The sequence below is a fragment of the Populus euphratica genome, unplaced genomic scaffold (genome assembly GCF_000495115.2).
Source record: "Populus euphratica unplaced genomic scaffold, PopEup_1.0 scaffold44.1, whole genome shotgun sequence".
NCBI classification, from domain to species: Eukaryota; Viridiplantae; Streptophyta; class Magnoliopsida; order Malpighiales; family Salicaceae; genus Populus; species Populus euphratica.
The window spans coordinates 387,671-406,661 of NW_011499865.1; the positions used below are offsets into that span (position 1 = coordinate 387,671).

Below are 18,991 nucleotides of genomic sequence, written 5' to 3' on the forward strand. Positions count from 1 at the left end.
TTGAAAAATCTCAATCATGTGATAGCATTTTATAAAAATTCTAAGAATCCACTTTAAAAGTTGACAAAATATTTAATTATGCTGAATTAATTAATAAAAAATATAACTATAAACATGGTTTTGGAGCATCATAATGATATCAATATAAGATATAAGCAAATGTGTATTAACAAATATATTAATAGAATAATCATTGATTGCCACATTTTAACAACCACACCAATGTAACAATAAAAATACAATATATACAATGAATATTATTTGATAATGTACTTGTGATTACTTTTTAAATAACTTAATATCAACACATTAAAAAAAATTAAAAAAATTAAAAATATATTAATTTAAAATTAATGAAACAAACAATTAAAGAACACATCTTGAATTATTTTATAAAATTAAAAGGAACAAATTATTATTTTTTAAACACAATTTTACATATTTTTTAAAGAAACACTTGAAAAAAAGGATAAAATGATGGTGATAAAAGTAATATATGATAATTAATTAAATTTGATCGATTGAATTTATTTATTAATTAAATTTAAATTAAACTTTACAATTGAATGAACGTGACAATTGAGAAATGTAAAAGCATAAAAGCTAAGATAGTAAAATGTAAACTTATGGAATCCACAGAAACTAGAATGTAGTTTTACCATTCATAAATAACATTGAATTACCATGAAAGTAAAGTATATATTAAAAATTAAAAAAAGTTTTACCATTATTAATAAAGTATGTAAAAAAATATAATTTTATAAGGGGTTAATTTTTAATTTGCTTAAGCTAACTTATCACTAAAGCGTGACTCTTGCAGTCTCAATCTCTTTTAGTCTTTCCCTTTTCCCTTTTCTGGATTCTCTACCTTCTCTCCTCGTCTCTCTACTAGGGTTTTCCAAGACTCAGAGAGACAATCAAGCAGCTGGAAAGCGAAGAAAAGCAAGGACTCAAATCCCATCAAGAGAATTGCAAGAAAGAATCAAACCCTGAACATTTGACAAATCTAAGGATCAAAGAAAGAGAGGAACAGGCGGATCATTAGTGTATAAACCTTTGCATTTTGTTGGGGGTTTTCAAGAAAATGGACAGATCTAGATCCAAGAGAAACTACTACTATGACCATCAAGATTATGACAATGACAACCTCAACAACAACAACAACATGACTAGGACGACCAAACCCAGATACAACAATAACAACAACAACAATTATTACCGTCACCGTGGACAAGGAGGCAACAACATGTTCAACAACAACAACAACAGGTTTTCAAGAACCCAACAGCAGCAACCACAGCAACAGCAGCAGCAACAAGACCAATCATCGTCATTAATGGTGACAACAAGTTACAGAATTTTATGTCATGATATGAAAGCAGGAGGAGTAATTGGGAAGTCGGGGAGTATAATAAAGTCAATTAGGCAACACACAGGGGCGTGGATTAATGTTCATGAGTTGATTCCTGGTGATGAGGAGAGGATAATTGAGATTTCAGATACGCGTAGGAGAGACCCAGAAGGGAGAATGCCTTCCTTTTCGCCAGCGCAAGAGGCGCTCTTCTTGATACATGATAGGATTCTTGAGAATGATATGCAGTATGGGGTGGTGAGTAGTGGTGTTGGTGGGTTGGATGAGGATGAGTATGTGGGGAGAGGAGGAAATAGAGTGGCTACCAGGTTGGTTGTTTCTAGAATGCACGTGGGTTGTTTGTTAGGAAAAGGGGGGAAGATTATTGAGCAAATGAGGATGGAAACAAAGACCCAGATTAGGATTTTGCCTAGAGATCATACTTTGCCAAGATGTGTTTCCATGTCTGAGGAGATTGTTCAGGTTTTATGTTTCCCCAATTCATCTCTTGTGCTGTGCTTGTGACTGAATATTACTGCTGCCAGGACCTTTTTATTGAACAAAATGTTGGATGGAACTTGATTTTGGTGAAACTGAAACTGAAACTGACCGTATCAGGGGAGTTAGTGGATTGATTTGTAAATGACTTGTGCAATTTTAAATGCAATGGATTTAATGCAATGTTTGGGAGTTACGAAACATTATACTTGAGTTTTGGCTTATTATCGAGGACTGAGAATATCTGGGGTTTTCTTTGATTGATTGTAAGATGATTGTGACGTTATGAAATTTATAGGATTTTTAAGAAATCATTACTGCATTGCTATTTAGATATTTGATTTGATCCATTTGAAACTGGAAAAGAGATCAATGATTGGAAGCTGATGAGTTAGAGCTGTCAATTGTTCAATTTCATTGAATTGTGGCTGGTTGTGCTTTCTAATGTGTTTGGTGTCTTTAATTTTTTGATTAGAGAACCAGATTGTTGAGTTACTTTTAATAAGATTTTCAGGATGTGAATTATTTCCATATGGCAGTTAAAGTTTTGACTGCACACTCTGGATATTGGTTCCTCTGCTGGCCCTTGATATGATTGAGTTTGTTGTAAAATGCATAATTTGATGTTATGTCATGAAGGTACTAATTTGAGATTTCTTTCCAATGGAGGGTTTTGGAAATGCATGAAGCTACAAGTGATTTTTCCTCTCTTGAAGCAAATGTAAAGCCAGGATAAATTGTTTCTATTTGAATTACCATGTTCAGTGCCTCATGCTTTGTACTTTCCTCGCAGGTTTTAGGTGATGTCAGTGCTGTGAAAAATGCCGTTGCGATTATTTCATCAAGATTGAGAGAGAGTCAGCATCGTGACCGCAGTCATTTTCATGGACGAGTTCACTCACCAGAACGGCTTTTTGATGATGATTATGTTCCTCACATGAATACGCGTCGTTCCTCGATGGAGGGACCACCCTCTTTTGGCTCACGAGTACCTGGTTCCAACTACAGAAACAATAACTATTCCTCACGAGCATCTGGTTTTGCTGTTGATTCTGGGACTGATCCCATTGCTGACAGTGCACAGCCCTTTTATGTTGAGGACCTTGTGTTTCGAATCCTTTGCCCAATTGACAGACTTAATAGAGTTGTAGGAGAGTCTGATGGCATAGTGGACTTGCTTCAAAATGAAATTGGTGTGGATGTTAAGGTTGCTGACCCTGTCTCTGGTTCTGATGAACAGATAATCACCATTTTCTCTGAGGAGGTACTCTCCATCTCCTTGTTTCTATTTAGTATCAGGGGTGCAGAAGAGTCTATTCTGCCTATAAAGCTATGTTTGCCATTTTATGTGATGATTTATTCCTTCCAGTTACACTTAATGACATTGCTTCCTGGATTATCAGTTGTGTATTTATTCCTCTTCAAATTTGAGTTTTATATCCTATTATATTTAGGTAGATTTTCATTTTCTTCCCGAGCTCTGCAACATTGCTCACCTCCTCTGTGAAAGGTTCTAACCTAACATATCTGTTGGTTTACATCTATGCTTAGGGTCCTGATGATGAGCTGTTTCCTGCTCAAGAAGCTTTGTTACACATCCAAACTCGCATTGTTGATCTTGTTCCAGATAATGACCACACAACAACAACTAGGTTGCTTGTCCGGTCTAGTGAGATTGGGTGTTTAGAGGGAAGAGATGCCTCATTATCTGAGATAGAAAGGTTAACTGGTGCAACAATAGAGATCTTGCCAAAGGAAAAGCTTCCGTCATATCTATCGGGGATAGATGAGATTGTACAGGTTTGTCACGCAACATAATGAATAAACACCATTGAAACAGAGACTTGTATATGCTTGATGTTAAATGCCACTTAAGACCACCTAATGAATAAGCACAAATGAAACAAAGACTTGTATGATGCTGGATATGTAATGTCTCTTGAGACAATTGGATGACTCTGTTGTTAAAATAAGTTTCTGGTAAACTAAGGGGTAGTTTTTCATGGAGAAAATGCTGTACCAGAGTCCCAGATTATCTTATCTGGGGCACAAGTGCAGGGCAGTTTCCTTATGAATGGATTTTTCTAGTCGAGTGATATTAATACCTGCAGGGTTGGAAATGAACAGTTGTGAGCGCACCCTCCATGTTGATATGCTTCTTTTCATGAATGGATTTTCTAGTCGAGTGATATTAATACCTGCAGGGTTGGAAATGAACAGTTGTGATATTGATATGCTTCTTTTCATGAATGGATTTTCTAGTCGACTGTTATTAATATGCCTGCAGAGTTGGAAGTGAACAGTTGCAGGGTACCTGCCATATGTGTGTATTGAAAGATAAATGAAGCTCTGGCATCTGGGTTCCCATGAGATCAAATGAGAGCCTTGCGAATCAGACTTCTATAATTTCTGAGTGATTTTGACTTTCTCTACAGATTGAAGGGGAAATAACGGCAGCTCGTGATGCTCTTGTTGAAGTGACATCAAGACTTCGGAGTTACATATACAAGGATGTCTTTGAAAAGGACCTGCCACCACCTGTGTCTGCACCAGGCCTTGCTGGAGGAATGCAGGCAGCTTCTCCAAGCCCAACTCCAGCTCGTGAAGGGCCCATTGGTGGTGATCCTCCTGCTAGCTACCAGAATGTACAGTCTGCTGCAACACCACAGCCATCGAAGGTTCTTTTTTATCGCTTTCTATTCGAGTACTCATTATCCTTGTTATCAAGGAAATTGGACAAACAGCTAAACGAACTTAAACTTGGTCCACTCTTTGAAATTGTTTAATGAATATGACTTCTTAAATAAGGATCAGATGAAGTTGAGATGAACGATTTCCCTCCCTCAACTTCTCTGCTGAAGGTAAATATGAACTATTTCTGTCCTGTGTGCTGCCTATGTGGAGTGCCCTTATAAACCTTGTAGCAGACAGCTTCTTTCCGCTGTTCCTGCTAGCCTTATGTTTTATAAAGGATTTTAAACCTTTTTTGCAGGATGCATCTCTATATTCTATCAATTGCCTGAGGTAGCTATTGCCCTTTCAAAAAGATCGGCATAGAGGATTAAGAAATGAATAAAAGTCATAGAAAAGTTTGAGTATAGGACACAATGATAATAATAAAAAGACTCTGAAATCCCTCTTCTCAATCTATCATTAGATTTATGGCGAGTGTCCTGCCTAAAGCAACAACCAGAATAATAAAGGAGCAGAGGGATTGAGTTAAAAACATTTATAGTTCTAGCTTTTTTTATTTGAGATTTCTAGAAGGTGAGAAACCCTTTGTTTTGTAGGATGCTAGAGGATCCAGTGTTGAAGCAGTGAAGCAGAATGAAAGTGAACGTCGTGAAGAATTGCCTATTACTACGATGAATAGGTAGTCAATTCAGCTTTACTTTACCATGTTCGGCCATGTGTTCTTTCTTGATAGGCAATATCTCAAGAGCAATGTCTGATTTCTACTTTGTAACATTCATCTTATTTTCTTGTTAGAATCCCTGTAACACTTGTCACTAGGAGTACACTTGAAGTTGTCATACCAGAGCCTGCGGTCCCCAAGCTCATTACAAAATCAAAAAACAAGCTTGCACAGATTAGTGAGGTGAGCCTACTCTTGCAGCAAGTTTCTGAAGATCTTTTTTATTTATTTTAAGTGTGAAGTTTTTCTAGTTGACCTCACATAATGGGTACAGTTATCTGGAGCCAATGTAACCCTCGTTGAAGATAGACCGGATGTGAAAGAAAAGATTATAAAAATATCTGGAACACCAGAGCAGGCAGAGAGAGCTCAGAGCTTGCTTCAAGGCTTTATTTTAAGCAGTAAGTCCTTCTGTATCTTTGCTTTTATTTATGTGTCTGCGCATTTGGGCGTTCAGAACAATGAGCACTCTTGTAAACTCAAATGAAAATCTGGATCATTGTGCTTCAATTCAGCACAAGAAGATGGACCTTAGGCTAATCAGTGAAGCCGACGAACTTGAAGTTGGAGCTGGCTTCAAACGGGAGGGTTCCTGATGCCCCGGGTATACATCCCTGGAGAATAAGGAGCATTGAGTCCCCTTTTTTGCATGTATTTTTCATTCGGTTGCTGTTTTAAATCATAAATCTCGAGAGCAAGAATTCATCTGTAAATGTAACTATGGGAACTCTGCAATGCTTCAAATTTTCCTATATGAATTGCAGTTGTTCTGTTGTTGTCGTTTCTTAATGTATTTCTCCTTTGCATCAATTGCCATAACTTGGGCTTACGATTTCTAACTTGCCATCATTGTCATGAATGAATTAGCAATTTTCAACAATACATAATTTTCTAATATGTTTGTCAAACATATACAATAAAAACATTTGTATTGGGTAAAAATATGTAAACAATATATATAATTACGAAAATGGTGAAAATAAATAAAAAAAGAACTTGAATTATCAAAAAAGTTCAAAAATTAATTTTATAAGTGACTTGATATTGGGCTATCATTGACATGTTATTTGCAATATAATGATCAATAAATTACCTTTATATGTGATTCCTTAATAAAACTGATTTAAAAAAAAAATAGTTGAAATGATATTGTTTCAGTAAGTTATCACTGTTTTCATCGTATTAACTTTTAACTTGATTTAATATAAAGGCACAGTTTGGTAATATAGTAAAATTATATATTTTTTTAAAATTAAATTAAATTTTTGAAAAATATTTAAATTAGTATTTTTTTAATATTTTATTATTATTTTAATGTGCTAATATTAAAAATAATATATATATATTTTTTTTTTCAAGCCAAAATATTTAAAATAACACATACTATAAAAATAAAAATAAAAAACCTAGCTTCGATTATTCTGATAAGATATTGAGTTGAAACGTAAATAACACCGAATTTAATAACACGAAATTAGTTGCGATTTTCTCTATTGTTGATATCGTACGGATGTGACTTCAGCCCCTAAATAAAGAAAACAAACCTTGAAAGTTAGGGCTCGACTACATTTCATGGGCTCAGATTCAGCCTTTTATATATTGGGCCAGGTTAGTGAAAGATGAGGGTTATAAAGCCTGAACTCAAATAAGTTGGGCCTTGAAGTTTCAAACGCTTGAAGCCTTAAACAACATGCTCTTGTAAAGATTGCTCAAGGCTTGAAAACCCTATACACTAGACTCTTGTGATGCCTAAAACCCTACCAACAAACTCCTTCAAAGAAGAAAGCCACTTTCTCTTGTCAGTTTTTCTCGAAGTGTTGCTCAGGATAATCTAGTTCTAGAAGTATTTCTATCCCATTAAGCTTGTCATTTGGCTAGTGTCCAGTGATTAAAGGGATAAAAACAAAAAAAAAGTGCTTGGGGGGAGGGAGTCCCAAGCGAGTCTTGCAAGGATAGGACCATTCATTGCCGACGCTTTCTTTTCTGGGGTCAGTCTTAGCCGTCTTGCAGGGAATTGGTTGCAGGTGTGTAGTCCGTGCCCCTACCTTTCACCTTTAGTGAGGGGCAATGTGATCCATGCTAAGTGTCCCCGAGCTAAGAGCAGGGCGGATATAAAAACGTGTGTGATTAAAGAGATATGAATATAAATTAAATTACTTACTGTAAGTAATTTAGGCATTTTTTTTTCTTTCTAGATTTTGAGTTTTATGCTCTGGCTATTGTGGGATTGCTGTTGATTTAGTGTGTTGGTTTATTTATGCTAACAAATCTTGAGTTACTTTCATTTTTCATAACCTTATTGCAAGAGATGAAATTTCTTGATTTCTGTGCTCTTATTTTTGGGTTCTGGGTTTTAAAGCACTTACCTTTTTGTTGCATTTTTCTTTGCTTATTTAAGATTTTGTTTTGTTGGTATTTGTAGCGACCGAATTTTGGTTTGTTTTGAAGCAGGGACTCTTTGTGGTGATTATGGCTTGTATTCAGCACAGCAGAAATGCTCTACGGCGAATTATTGCTAAAGAAACCAGCTTGAAGAGCTCTGATGGTGCTATACATCCATTGTTATATGCTTGTCAAGGCATTAGATATAAGAAGTTAGAAGTTATTCTTACAACAGTAAGTAGGAAATATTTCATTTTTGGGTTTTTTATCAGGTTATGTGTCGGTTCAGATATTGATGTTCATGCTGGATTTTGATTTGCACTTGCAGAGCATAGAGAAGCTTGGGAAAGCTGGTCAGACAGTTAAGGTTGCGCCGGGGCATTTTCGCAACCATCTGATGCCCAAATTACTTGCTGTCCCTAACATCGAAAAGTTTGCGCATCTTATCAGGGAGCAACGCAAGGTTTTGCTCAAATTTCTTGCATTTATTTTATCTAGTTCCATGTGTTTGTTAGTGTTTTTTTATGTGGTGAAAGTAGCTGGTCTTGAATCTTGATTTTTGTTCAGCATGAATTTTTTATCTGCATTATGTTGTAAAGTTGCCAATTAAAGTTTTGCATCCTCCCGTCCCTTTGGTTTTGTTTGAGAAATGTCAAGTGATTGGTGTTAAGCTTGTGATGTGTTGTGGATCAGATTTACCAACCCGAGGAAGAAGAGGAGGTGAAAGTAGTTAAAGACACAATGGAAGATAAGATGAAAGAATACGAAACAGCAGCAAAACGCTTAGTAAAAGCCCAGTTGGTTAGTAATTTATCTTTTTAAAAGTATATTGAGAATATGAAACATTTTAAATAACAAGTTGGCTTACTCTTACCGGTAATACGAGGTATCTGACCGGTCTTTCATGATTGTAGGCTTTTAGGGTAGGGATCAATACTGCAAAATTCCGTGCCCGTGAATCAAAAGATGACCCAATAGAAATTCTTTCACCAGTGACAAAGGATGATATTTTAAGAGAGGTATATCATTCTTCATTTTTAATTTCATTTTCTCTTAAGAATGCTGTAAAGTAATATGTTTTGTCTCTATCCATGAAAATAACGTAGGTGGATATTGTTGCATGAGCAAGTTCTGGCAACATATCTAAAACCATCTATAAAACCCAGTTTGGCAATTCTCTTTTAGACACTGCGATCTATGATATAGGTTCTGTTTTATACATACTAAAATTCCGTAATTTGTAGTTAGGTGCAGCATCCTTGGTATGCTAAACGGATAGTTTTTGCCTGACTGGTGGGATGTGTGCTAACATGGTTTCTGTACATCTCAGGTGACAAGGCAATTCAATGTGCAGATTGAACCTGACAACGTGCATCTTCCATCACCTTTGACTGCTCTAGGAGCGTTTGAGGTGCCACTACGCTTCCCAAAGTCTATTCCGTTGCCAGAGGGAAAGGTTAAATGGACACTTCAGGTCAAGATTCGGGGTAAATAAATATTACCTCATCATCAAATTCTTGATGAACGTTTAGACAATACTATTGTAGAATTCTTGTGACGAGCTTGATGCTTCAACCCAGCACATCTTGAATCCTGCGATGTCCAATACACTTCTTCAATAGTCGATCCTTACATAAGTTATTGTGGGATGAATTTTGATTGTAGTAAGTTGGATAAATCTGTATTTTTATCTTTTTCCAGTATAATAAAATTACTTAATTACATTTAAAAGCCAAAAAACAGAAGGTTAAACTAACATTCAGGCCCTGTATTTTATTAAACAATTAATTAATTTATCCCCTTTATTACATATTTCCTAATTGGTTTCTTAAAATTAAGACGAAAACTATGAGAACATACGCAAGAAAAGTTAATCCTATTACTAGATTGATCAACACATTCTTTTTATTGTTACATATAACATCAACATTAGTTAGTTTCAATACGTTGATTAGTTTCATCGTGTGCATAAAAGAAACTATTATTTGTAGAAAAAATTAAGGAATCCAATGGAGCTAGGTTTTGTATGCATTGGCCTTGCAAGCACTGAGTTACAATTATTATAAACCCAGCATGATTTAGGACTCAGCTAACCTACCTCTTAACCTGGGTAAATTTTTTAAAAAAATATAATTTGATTTGATCTTGTTGATTCGAATGAGCCAATCTATAACCATCTGACTCAATTAAAATCTAATTTTATATCTTTTTTAAAAAAAATCTAAAATAATTATACTTTTTACAACTCAGATTAACCTTTTTAATCATAACCAGACCGAGTTTAATAGGGAGAAGCAGTCTTTTCCATTTATGTAATCACGCAAATGAACACTGTATTTAGTACTCCAGCTTTCAACAATCTAACTAGAGACAACGTGTGAAACTTTGTTCTGTAGGATACATTCATGAACATATGTACGAAAGTTTTCTCCTCTACGACCTTGGAGAAGACGATCTTGCTACCAAGCCGTTTGAGGACTTGTTTTTTATCCTACAATTTTCCTTTGACATTAGCAGAGAGCTTCCTAGACTCTATATCTTTTCTTGCGATCCTTGAGATAATCATCTAGACAAAAAGAATGTGGCTGAAAGTACACAGGGTTTAAAAACCTTGTGTGAGACAATGGCATTCCAAATATTTACACACAACAATGCAATGTAAAGCCCGATCCATGAAATTTCTTATAGAATCTCTCTAAGAATTGCAAATAATTAAGATACAAATTAACCTTGGATTTTCCTAGGGATATTGTGATTAAAAAGAGTCAAAATCTTTGGCTGGAAACAGTTGCTGTAAAGCATCCTACAATGATCTTCTCTTTTTGGATAGAAAATCTATCATTTTCAAATGGTTTTAGTGATGAAGCGGGTGTAAAGTATGTTTTTGCAGTGGACGTTCTAGGACCATGGAAAACCCATTATAACGTAGGCACCATATGCTTTAATGGCGGCCCAGAATACTTGGAAAGGTGCACAGCAACATGTTATTGAGAAGAAAGATGCTCTGAATTTACAATTCTCGTGGCAATGGATGGATAGTCATTATTGGAAGGAAGAAAGCTTTTACAAAAAAATCAAATCAGATATTAAGAGTGATTCATTAATTTCTTGGTCTTCCTACTTTTAACCTATACGACAAATGCCCAAATCAAGAAATAAATTATATATGTTCCCTAAGCCATGCTTTTAAAAAAAAACTAAAGTCGTTTCTTCATGTTTTAATATATAATTTATATTATTTCAAATAAAATTTATACAAACTTGAAATTTAAACATGTTTATATTACATTTTACTTAATTTTATTAAATAAAATAAAAATAATAAAATTTATACTCTGATATAATATCAAAAATTATCTTAAATTAATTTTAAATATTAAATAAAATAAAAATAATAAGATTTATACTCTGATATAATATAAAAAATAATTTTAATTTAAAAGTTTAAGTTGTTAATTAAGATGTAATATATTATTTGTATTATTCTTTAATTCATTCAAAGCTCTTCTTGATCTCGCCCCGCGTATTAATATAAATTTCTCATGAATAATGTAATTTTTTATGGAGGATTCCTTGAATATAATATTGCCTTATGGATAGCAAGTCATTGGAAGGAAGAAAACTTTACTAAAATCAGATCTAGTATAAATATCAAATTGGATATTGAAAGTGATTAATTTCTTGGTCGTTCTACTTTTAACCTATGTGACAAATGCCCATATCAAGGAAGAAATCATGGTGATTTAGCCTGTATGCTGTCATTTAAAAGATTAAGGGAGGTTTTAATATATAGTTTTAAGTAAAAGATTTTTAGGTTTAAAACTTATACATGTTTATATTATATCCCGTACTTTATTTTAAGAAATCATCTTAATTTAAAATTTTAAACAGTTATATAAAATCCTAATATATTATTTATATTAATATAAATCTCTCATGGATAATTAATGTGATTTTTATATACGGAGAATGATCCTCGAATATAATATTGTCTTATGAATTTCTTCCAGTCAACTTTGAACAAGTACTCTCATCGAGAATTATATAATAACTCCATTTCTATATACATATGATAGGTAGTAGCTAGCCAAGCAATGAAGTTATAATTGGATTGGTCATCATCATGGCATTTTTCAACTGCTGATCGGCAAATCCACAGCTCAAACTTGTAAACCAGTAAAAATGTACCATGTTAAGCTTATATCTTAAGCTTCCATTTGCTGGAAACTCCCTTGTAAGGAGTAGCAAAAGCCAACTTCATTATTTATTATTACAACATTATAAGATAAGAAATACGCAGAGAAGTTCATACATAAAGCACTGGTGCCAGCAACGTAAAACCATACCTTAGTCCCACAAGCGTGGGCAACTAGCTAGCTAGGTGCTCGTACATATAATAATAGCTAGGTAGCATATTAATTACTACATAGAAGTCCTTTCGAAATGCAATATTATTTCTCCTCGTGCATGAACAAAACCTCCAGAGGATACATGATATATAGATGATGGCTCAAGAGAATTCAAGGGTTCCTGCTGCCACCAACACCAGGTCTCCCCCTTGGGTCATGTCTGCGGTTAGCTCCGGCATCGTCATAATCCAGCTCGTACTGCAAAAGCTTCCTTGTATTCACTTGGATGGCTCCATCCTTTACAAAGAGACAATATATATTTTGTTTTTGGTTTTTAAAATAATGCATGACCAAAGATACTCACTAGCTAAAAGAATATATATATAAAAACAGAAAGCTTTTAGGCTACCTTGTGAAGTGAGGGATACGAGTTCATTCCTTCATCGAAGCCCGCAACCAAACCTACAAATTATGTGAAATAAAATACTCTTTGTTAAGCTAAATCGTCATAAGTTGGGAATGAATTTAAGCTAATGTTGAGAAGTTAAATGCTAACCTGAAGACAAGGGAGCAAGGAGTAATAGGGACACCAGAAGAAAAGTCTTGATCATGCCAAGAGTAAGAGCCATGGCTAAATCTCAGTATTCTTGTTACGATAATGGCTATGGCCTTAGCATGAGAGGAAGTGGGAAGGGGAGAGAAGACTGCCTTTTATGGCTGGTGGTAGAGAGTGTCATTAAGAGCTATGATGATGCTGTGCTCCCACCGAATAGCTACACCATGATGATGAAATGCATTAACTTTTAGCCAACAGTTTCAAAGTCAACTTCACTGTTTTTATTCAGCATGAAACAAGCACAGGTAATTGTATGCATGTGTGAAAAAAAGCTAGAACAACCTTTTGCATGGCTTGAACTATGTTAGCCATTTTCAGCTTACCTTTTAGGAGTTAAATAATCTAACTTCTTTTGTTTTTTTTTTTTAAAAAAAGAGCATGTCTTCATGTATTTCTGTGGAGGCAGTTTAAAGAAATAAGTTTTTCAAAAAGTATTTTAGTTGTGGTTTTAAAAAAAAATGTGTATTTTGTTAAAATAGTTTTAATAAAATACATATTTTTTAACAAAATACATATTTTTATAAACTTATTTTTTTGAAACCACAAATAAAAATATTTAAAAAAAAACTTATTTTGCATATAAAATAAATAAAAAACAAGTCTTTATAAATAAAAATAGATTATTCTTATTTTTATAAAATCAAGATTAGAAACATAATTATGTGTGAAATTAAATGAAAAACAAAAAGTTATTTAACAAATATATAAAATATATTTTTTTGTTGAATAAAAAAAAATAATATAATATCAAACAATACCTCAATATCACTTTCTTTTCCGCATAGCACAAAACAATATTGTAAAATAGCATATTGCTCATCTAATGCCATCATATTGGCATTTACTTTAATTTGAAACGATATTGTCCAAGTAGTTTTATACCATTTATTTAGACATCTTAGGTCTGGAATAAGACTTCCATCGTGATATAGTCTTAACATTCTATAAAAAATTTGTTAGAAATAAATATTATTTTATTTAATGATAAAAAAATATTTTTTAGTTTTTTCTCTTCACATATTAAAACGAAGTCTAGAATTGCATTTCAAATAATATTTAATAACAAAATTAAAATTTATAATTACTTAAAATTATTTCTTATATTCTCAAATTATTTTAATATAAAAAATTAATTTCAAGTATTTTTAATAAAAAAGACTTCAAAAAATAACCGTTATTATATTTTTAAACATCTTCTAAAAATCTAATTTGTCTTAGCAACGTGTACTACTTATCAAACAAACCTTAATTTCTATATAAAACCAATTTTACCACAAGATGATATTAATACTTAGCAACTTTAAGACTTTTAAACAAGATTATATAAATATCTTGGTATAATCTTCTTTTATAAAGTAGGATATATGATAGTTACGAGAAAAACATATATGATTATAATTAAATTGCTTGAGTGTTAGGGTAAATTTAGTGATTTTATTAAAAGTAATCGAACATATTAAATGATCTCTCTATTTCGCATATAAAATTAAGATTAATTAGGAAATTTAACACAGTGTGCCCTGATTTTTTCTCTCTCGAAACAATAGGTTTGAGGATGACAAAGTCTAATGAATACCTACCATCGATCTCACTGGAAGATCCAGTGTGCATGGGAGGCATAATGGAATGGATTAATTGTCAAACTTCTTCTTGCGCACTGACTATTTCGTAGTGGGTACTGTTCTTCTTCCATCCATCTCCAACATCTTAATTTCTTTTTCCGTGGTACCAAACAACATTTTAATGAGCAATCCTTTTGATCCTCATATTTCTGCTGTCACGACCCTTTGAAAGTGTTTGTGTGTAAACAAATTGAAAGCATTGTGCAGCTAAATCTGGAACCTGATGGATTTGATACCTTCTTGAGGTTGGGTTTTAGAAAAATTTAATTTGAAATTAATCCAAGTTAATTTTGGTATATTATTGTTAGTACTTACTAATAAGAGAAAAAACTAAAACAATATTATTCTGGTCTGAATTAATTTATTAAATTTACGTGCTAGTGGGTTTAATAACATTGATTTGACTGATCTTTTGATTCTAATATACCGTCTTTCATGGCCCTTGAAAGTCAAAAAAACAAAAAGTAGTGGCCTACAGATGAAATCAAATAGAAAGCATTTTGAGAAGTTGGTTTTTTCAGTAGTGGGGCGAGGAGCACTAGCGAGAGAGGAGGAGAGCGGGGGGGACAACACCACCCTTTCAACTCCCAACAAGAGTACGAACTAGTCAAGTTATTATTAATCATCAGGAATTAAGACCAAAAAGATCAATTAATCATCCCTCGGGAGACCATATGGTGTTTATAAGGTTGGTAATTGACTCATAAACTTACTTAAAACTCCATTTTTGGAAGGAGGTTTAGCCTTTTAGGTTGTCGGACAGCAAAATTATTGCTCTTATTACTTCATTTCAATTACTAGTTCTTACTGACGATGTTTTAAACACAATACTTGCTTTAGACATCACTATAACTATGTTTTTACTCCACAGGAAAGATGGACACAAGAAGGTGAGAAAAATAACAGGAAAAAAAAAAAAAAGAGCCTTGACGAACGTAAGCATCGTTTCCATTGACCACTATTAATTAAACTATTTAATTTGAATTTTATAGTTTTTTTTTTAGATTTTTTAAAGGGATTATATTATTCAGTGGTGGAGAATTAAGAACCAAATTGAAGAGAAATGGACATTGATGAGAAATGGACATTCTTAAAGGAACTTTTTAACTATTTTAAGTTAGGGAAAGGTCATCATCCTCTCCTCTCCTCCGACCCCTACAAGAACCACAATGTAAGTACACTATTATGAGGATTAGTTGCACGTTTTACGTGTCAATGCTCTTATCATTGCTAAATATAATCAATTTCATACTTTTATCGTTTTCAGAAATTTTTAAACATGCGTTTGATTCTAAAGTAAATGGTATTATTTACATCGAATGTTTTGTTTCATATGTATAATAGATTTATGTGAATATGTAGTACGTGGAATACGTTTTTCAAATTTTATTTAATGTGATAATATATAGATTTATGAGAAAATGTAGTGCATGGAATGCATTTTTTATATATATATTATTAACATAATAAGATCTTATAAAAAAATAAAAAATATCATAAATGAAGAACACCTGAAAATATAATATAATACATTTAAATTCAATAAATTAAGAAATAAATAAACAAAAATAAAACATTGCTATATTGTAAAGAAAGAAAATTATTACATTGTTTTTTACAGGGTGAGAAAAAAATCGAATAATCAATTATATCAACAAATCCAGAAAAAAAAATAACTAAAAAGACTGAATAAAAAATTAAATGAATTAATTAGAGAACTCAAAAAAAAAAATTCAATTCAAATCAATTTTAATTTTAAAATATAAATACTGAATCAAATCAATTTAACCAAAAAAAATCCTAATATAAAAAGCAAACAACTATAAAAACTTCTATTCTCTCCTCGTAAACACAAATTCCAGCTCTGATGTCCCCTCTCTCGATCTCCCTCCACTACAACATCTCCACCATTAAAAATCGAACTAAATCAACTTCTATCACAAGATAAAAACCTCTCTTCTCTCTTCACATACACAGAGCCTGACTCTCAAATCATTCAACGCCGCCCATCTCGATCCCTGTGCTCTCTACCTCTCTCGGTCTCCCTGTTCTCTGTCAATATCCCTCACCCAGTGCAAGATGAATGTGGTTGGAATTTGGAAAATTGATTCTTCAAAGTTTCTAACTTACTTTCTTTTGGGGTTGTACAAATTGAGCAAATGGGTTTGACTGTAAAAAGCCTAAAAGAATCTCATAGGCTTTGCAGATTTTTTTTCTTTAAAAAAATCAAACTAAATGGAATTAAAATAAGTTAATTTAAACTAATTTTTAATTTTTTTTTATTATGAATATATAAAAGTTTTTAGTTTTGTTGGTTTTTTAAATAATAAACTGTACCGAGCTGATTTTTTGGTAAATATTATGCCATTTTTAGAAAGTATTATTGCTTTTTTATATTCTAAGAAAATATGAATTTATAAAAAATTAAAAATTTAAAAATACAAACCCCTAGTGTAATATTCATAAAAGTAGTTCAACTTCATAATTGAAATACTTTTTTTTTTTTATCTAATAAAAGATAGAAACTACAGTTCTCCATTAGATGGAGGCAACTGAGCATGACGCCTAGCACATGCTATGCTTGTGAAATAAAAGCACTAGTTATTTTTATCAAATCTAAATTCTAAATCCCACAAAACTATATATATATATATATATATATATATATATATATATTGTGGGATCGTAGAGTTGATAATAGCAAACTTTGAATGATGCCTATCCATTCTGAAATTGTAGCAGAAATATCATAAAACTCAAGCTTTTAAAGATTAGCTAATTCAAAATGTGGCGAATATATATTCCATGTGAGTGACCAAGAGCCAGAATCCATGAAATCAATGCATGATGGTCCATTGCGGTAGATACTATTCATTTTGGATGCTTACCCTTTATTTTTTTATACAAATTAATTCAGTAATTAATTATTTATTTCTGTAAAGTCATTAAATTCAGCATTGACATAACATAGCATAAGACTTGGGTTACAAATGGAAGATGTTAATCTAAATAAATTAATCCTAAACAATTTAAAATGGTATTATTTTGAAATTTTTAATTTATTTAAAAAAAATAAAAATAATATTGTTTTGAAAAAAATTAAAATAACCAAATCAAGTTATTTTAATTTAATTTAAAATCTAGCTAAAGCTAAGTCTTGTATAAATTAATAGGTCATTGAATTGATCTACCAGAACATGTAAGGTTTTATAAGAATGGTTGTGGTAGATGGTATTTATAATATTTGGTAGTGTGATAATAATTTTTTTAAATAATTTTTATTTAAAAATATATTAAAATAATAATCTTTTAAAAAATATTTTAAAAAAAATTAATCCTAACATTGATATAATTTAAAAATATGTGAAAACACGGCAGAAAAAAACAAAACAAACAAACACTGCATATGGGAGTAAAGATCAGACACTGCAGCTATCATGGAGGAGGAGCAGAAAAGAGAAGGAAAGTGTGAAAACCCAACCACATTCGTTGCCTTGTTAGATAATATTGGTGGCAGAATAGTGAAGAGGTCATCGCCACCTTCTCTGAACTACCTTTAAAGTAAAACCTGCCATTGTTGGTGGTGGGTGTTTCTGTAGCACGAGACATCCATATATATTATTATTTCTAGTTTCAAAGGTGTACAGAGTCAAATCAACTGTTCAACCTTTTACTCAGTGTTTGGAAAATTTTGTTGATGTTATGTTTTTAAAGAATTTAATTTTTTTATTTAAAATTATTTTTTTATATTTTCAAATTATTTTATTTATTGATATTAAAAATTATTTTTTAAAAGTAAAAACATATTATTTTAATATATTTTTTAATAAAATATATTTTAAATCACAACTATTATCACATCCCAGGACATCCAATTTTATTTTGTGTATCAAATCATACAACAACAAAAAAAAAAAAAAATGGAAATATGCCTGTAAATCTTTTTAAAATAAACCTATCTCATCATCATAATTGCAACCTACATTTTTACTAATCATGTCAAAGTCAAATATGATGTCTTCCCTATTTAACTTAGAGAAAAATATCGAAACAATATAATTAAATACAATTCTAAACTCAGTTACTTATTGTGTTAACGTCATTAGCATTATATATGTTATATTATGATCCATTTTTTACGATTACACACACACACACACACAATTATGTCAAATTACACAGATTGCTAACGATATAAAACCAACGTAAATTTTATTAACTATGTATAATCAATATATATTTCCAGGATGATGATATTATAGCTTTTGTAACGTTGGTGAAGTTGTGCTTTTGTTAAAATATAAGCTTATGTATTTCTGTTTTCTTGATAATAATGAGCCGATGAGCTGCATCAACTTTCTGAAATCACAGTCCAGCTTTTGGAGTCAGATTTGGGTCATGAATCATGCTAGGCAACTCTCTTTTCAAGTGCATTTGAGGCAAGTTTTAACATATTGAAACACGAAAAGGTGTGAAAGAGGAAAATGAGGGATTTGGAAGATGAAAAATTGCTAGCTAATTGTTGCAGCACAAAGCAGAAGTAAGCAAGCTTGTAAATTTAAGGTTTATATATATATATATATATATATATATTGTCCTTATGGGGAGTATTATATAATTTGGCTATTTCCTTTTTGTGACTTGTACATGTGATTTTATTCATGACGTGGGCATAAAAGGGCAACCTAGGAATTTAATGAATTCCACCATCCACCAGCCTCTCTGTTATGGAGGGGGGGGGCAGTGTTGACCAAGAAA

The 18,991-nt window shown here is 32.2% G+C and overlaps 2 protein-coding genes across 5 annotated transcripts; both read left to right on the forward strand.

Annotated features, from left to right (window-relative positions):
• The first annotated feature begins 801 nt into the window (after positions 1–801).
• On the forward strand, positions 802–6,074 carry LOC105125893 (KH domain-containing protein At4g18375-like). Its single transcript, XM_011026553.1, has 8 exons — positions 802–1,834; positions 2,643–3,113; positions 3,401–3,649; positions 4,285–4,527; positions 5,140–5,222; positions 5,339–5,447; positions 5,539–5,665; positions 5,780–6,074. Exons 1-8 carry the CDS (start codon positions 1,085–1,087, stop codon positions 5,797–5,799), a joined length of 2,052 nt encoding a protein of 683 aa, XP_011024855.1. The 5' UTR covers positions 802–1,084; the 3' UTR covers positions 5,800–6,074.
• Positions 6,075–6,987: 913 nt separating this feature from the next.
• On the forward strand, positions 6,988–9,323 carry LOC105125894 (50S ribosomal protein L9, chloroplastic-like). Of its 4 annotated transcripts, none has more exons than XM_011026554.1 (6): positions 6,988–7,288; positions 7,716–7,880; positions 7,975–8,109; positions 8,340–8,447; positions 8,561–8,665; positions 8,977–9,323. In XM_011026554.1, exons 2-6 carry the CDS (start codon positions 7,734–7,736, stop codon positions 9,139–9,141), a joined length of 660 nt encoding a protein of 219 aa, XP_011024856.1. In that variant the 5' UTR covers positions 6,988–7,288; positions 7,716–7,733; the 3' UTR covers positions 9,142–9,323. The 4 variants fall into 4 exon arrangements, with proteins under 4 accessions (XP_011024856.1, XP_011024858.1, XP_011024859.1 ...); XM_011026556.1 differs by having other exon boundaries at positions 6,988–7,252; XM_011026557.1 differs by lacking the exon at positions 6,988–7,288 and adding an exon at positions 7,303–7,383.
• The last annotated feature ends 9,668 nt before the right edge of the window (positions 9,324–18,991 follow it).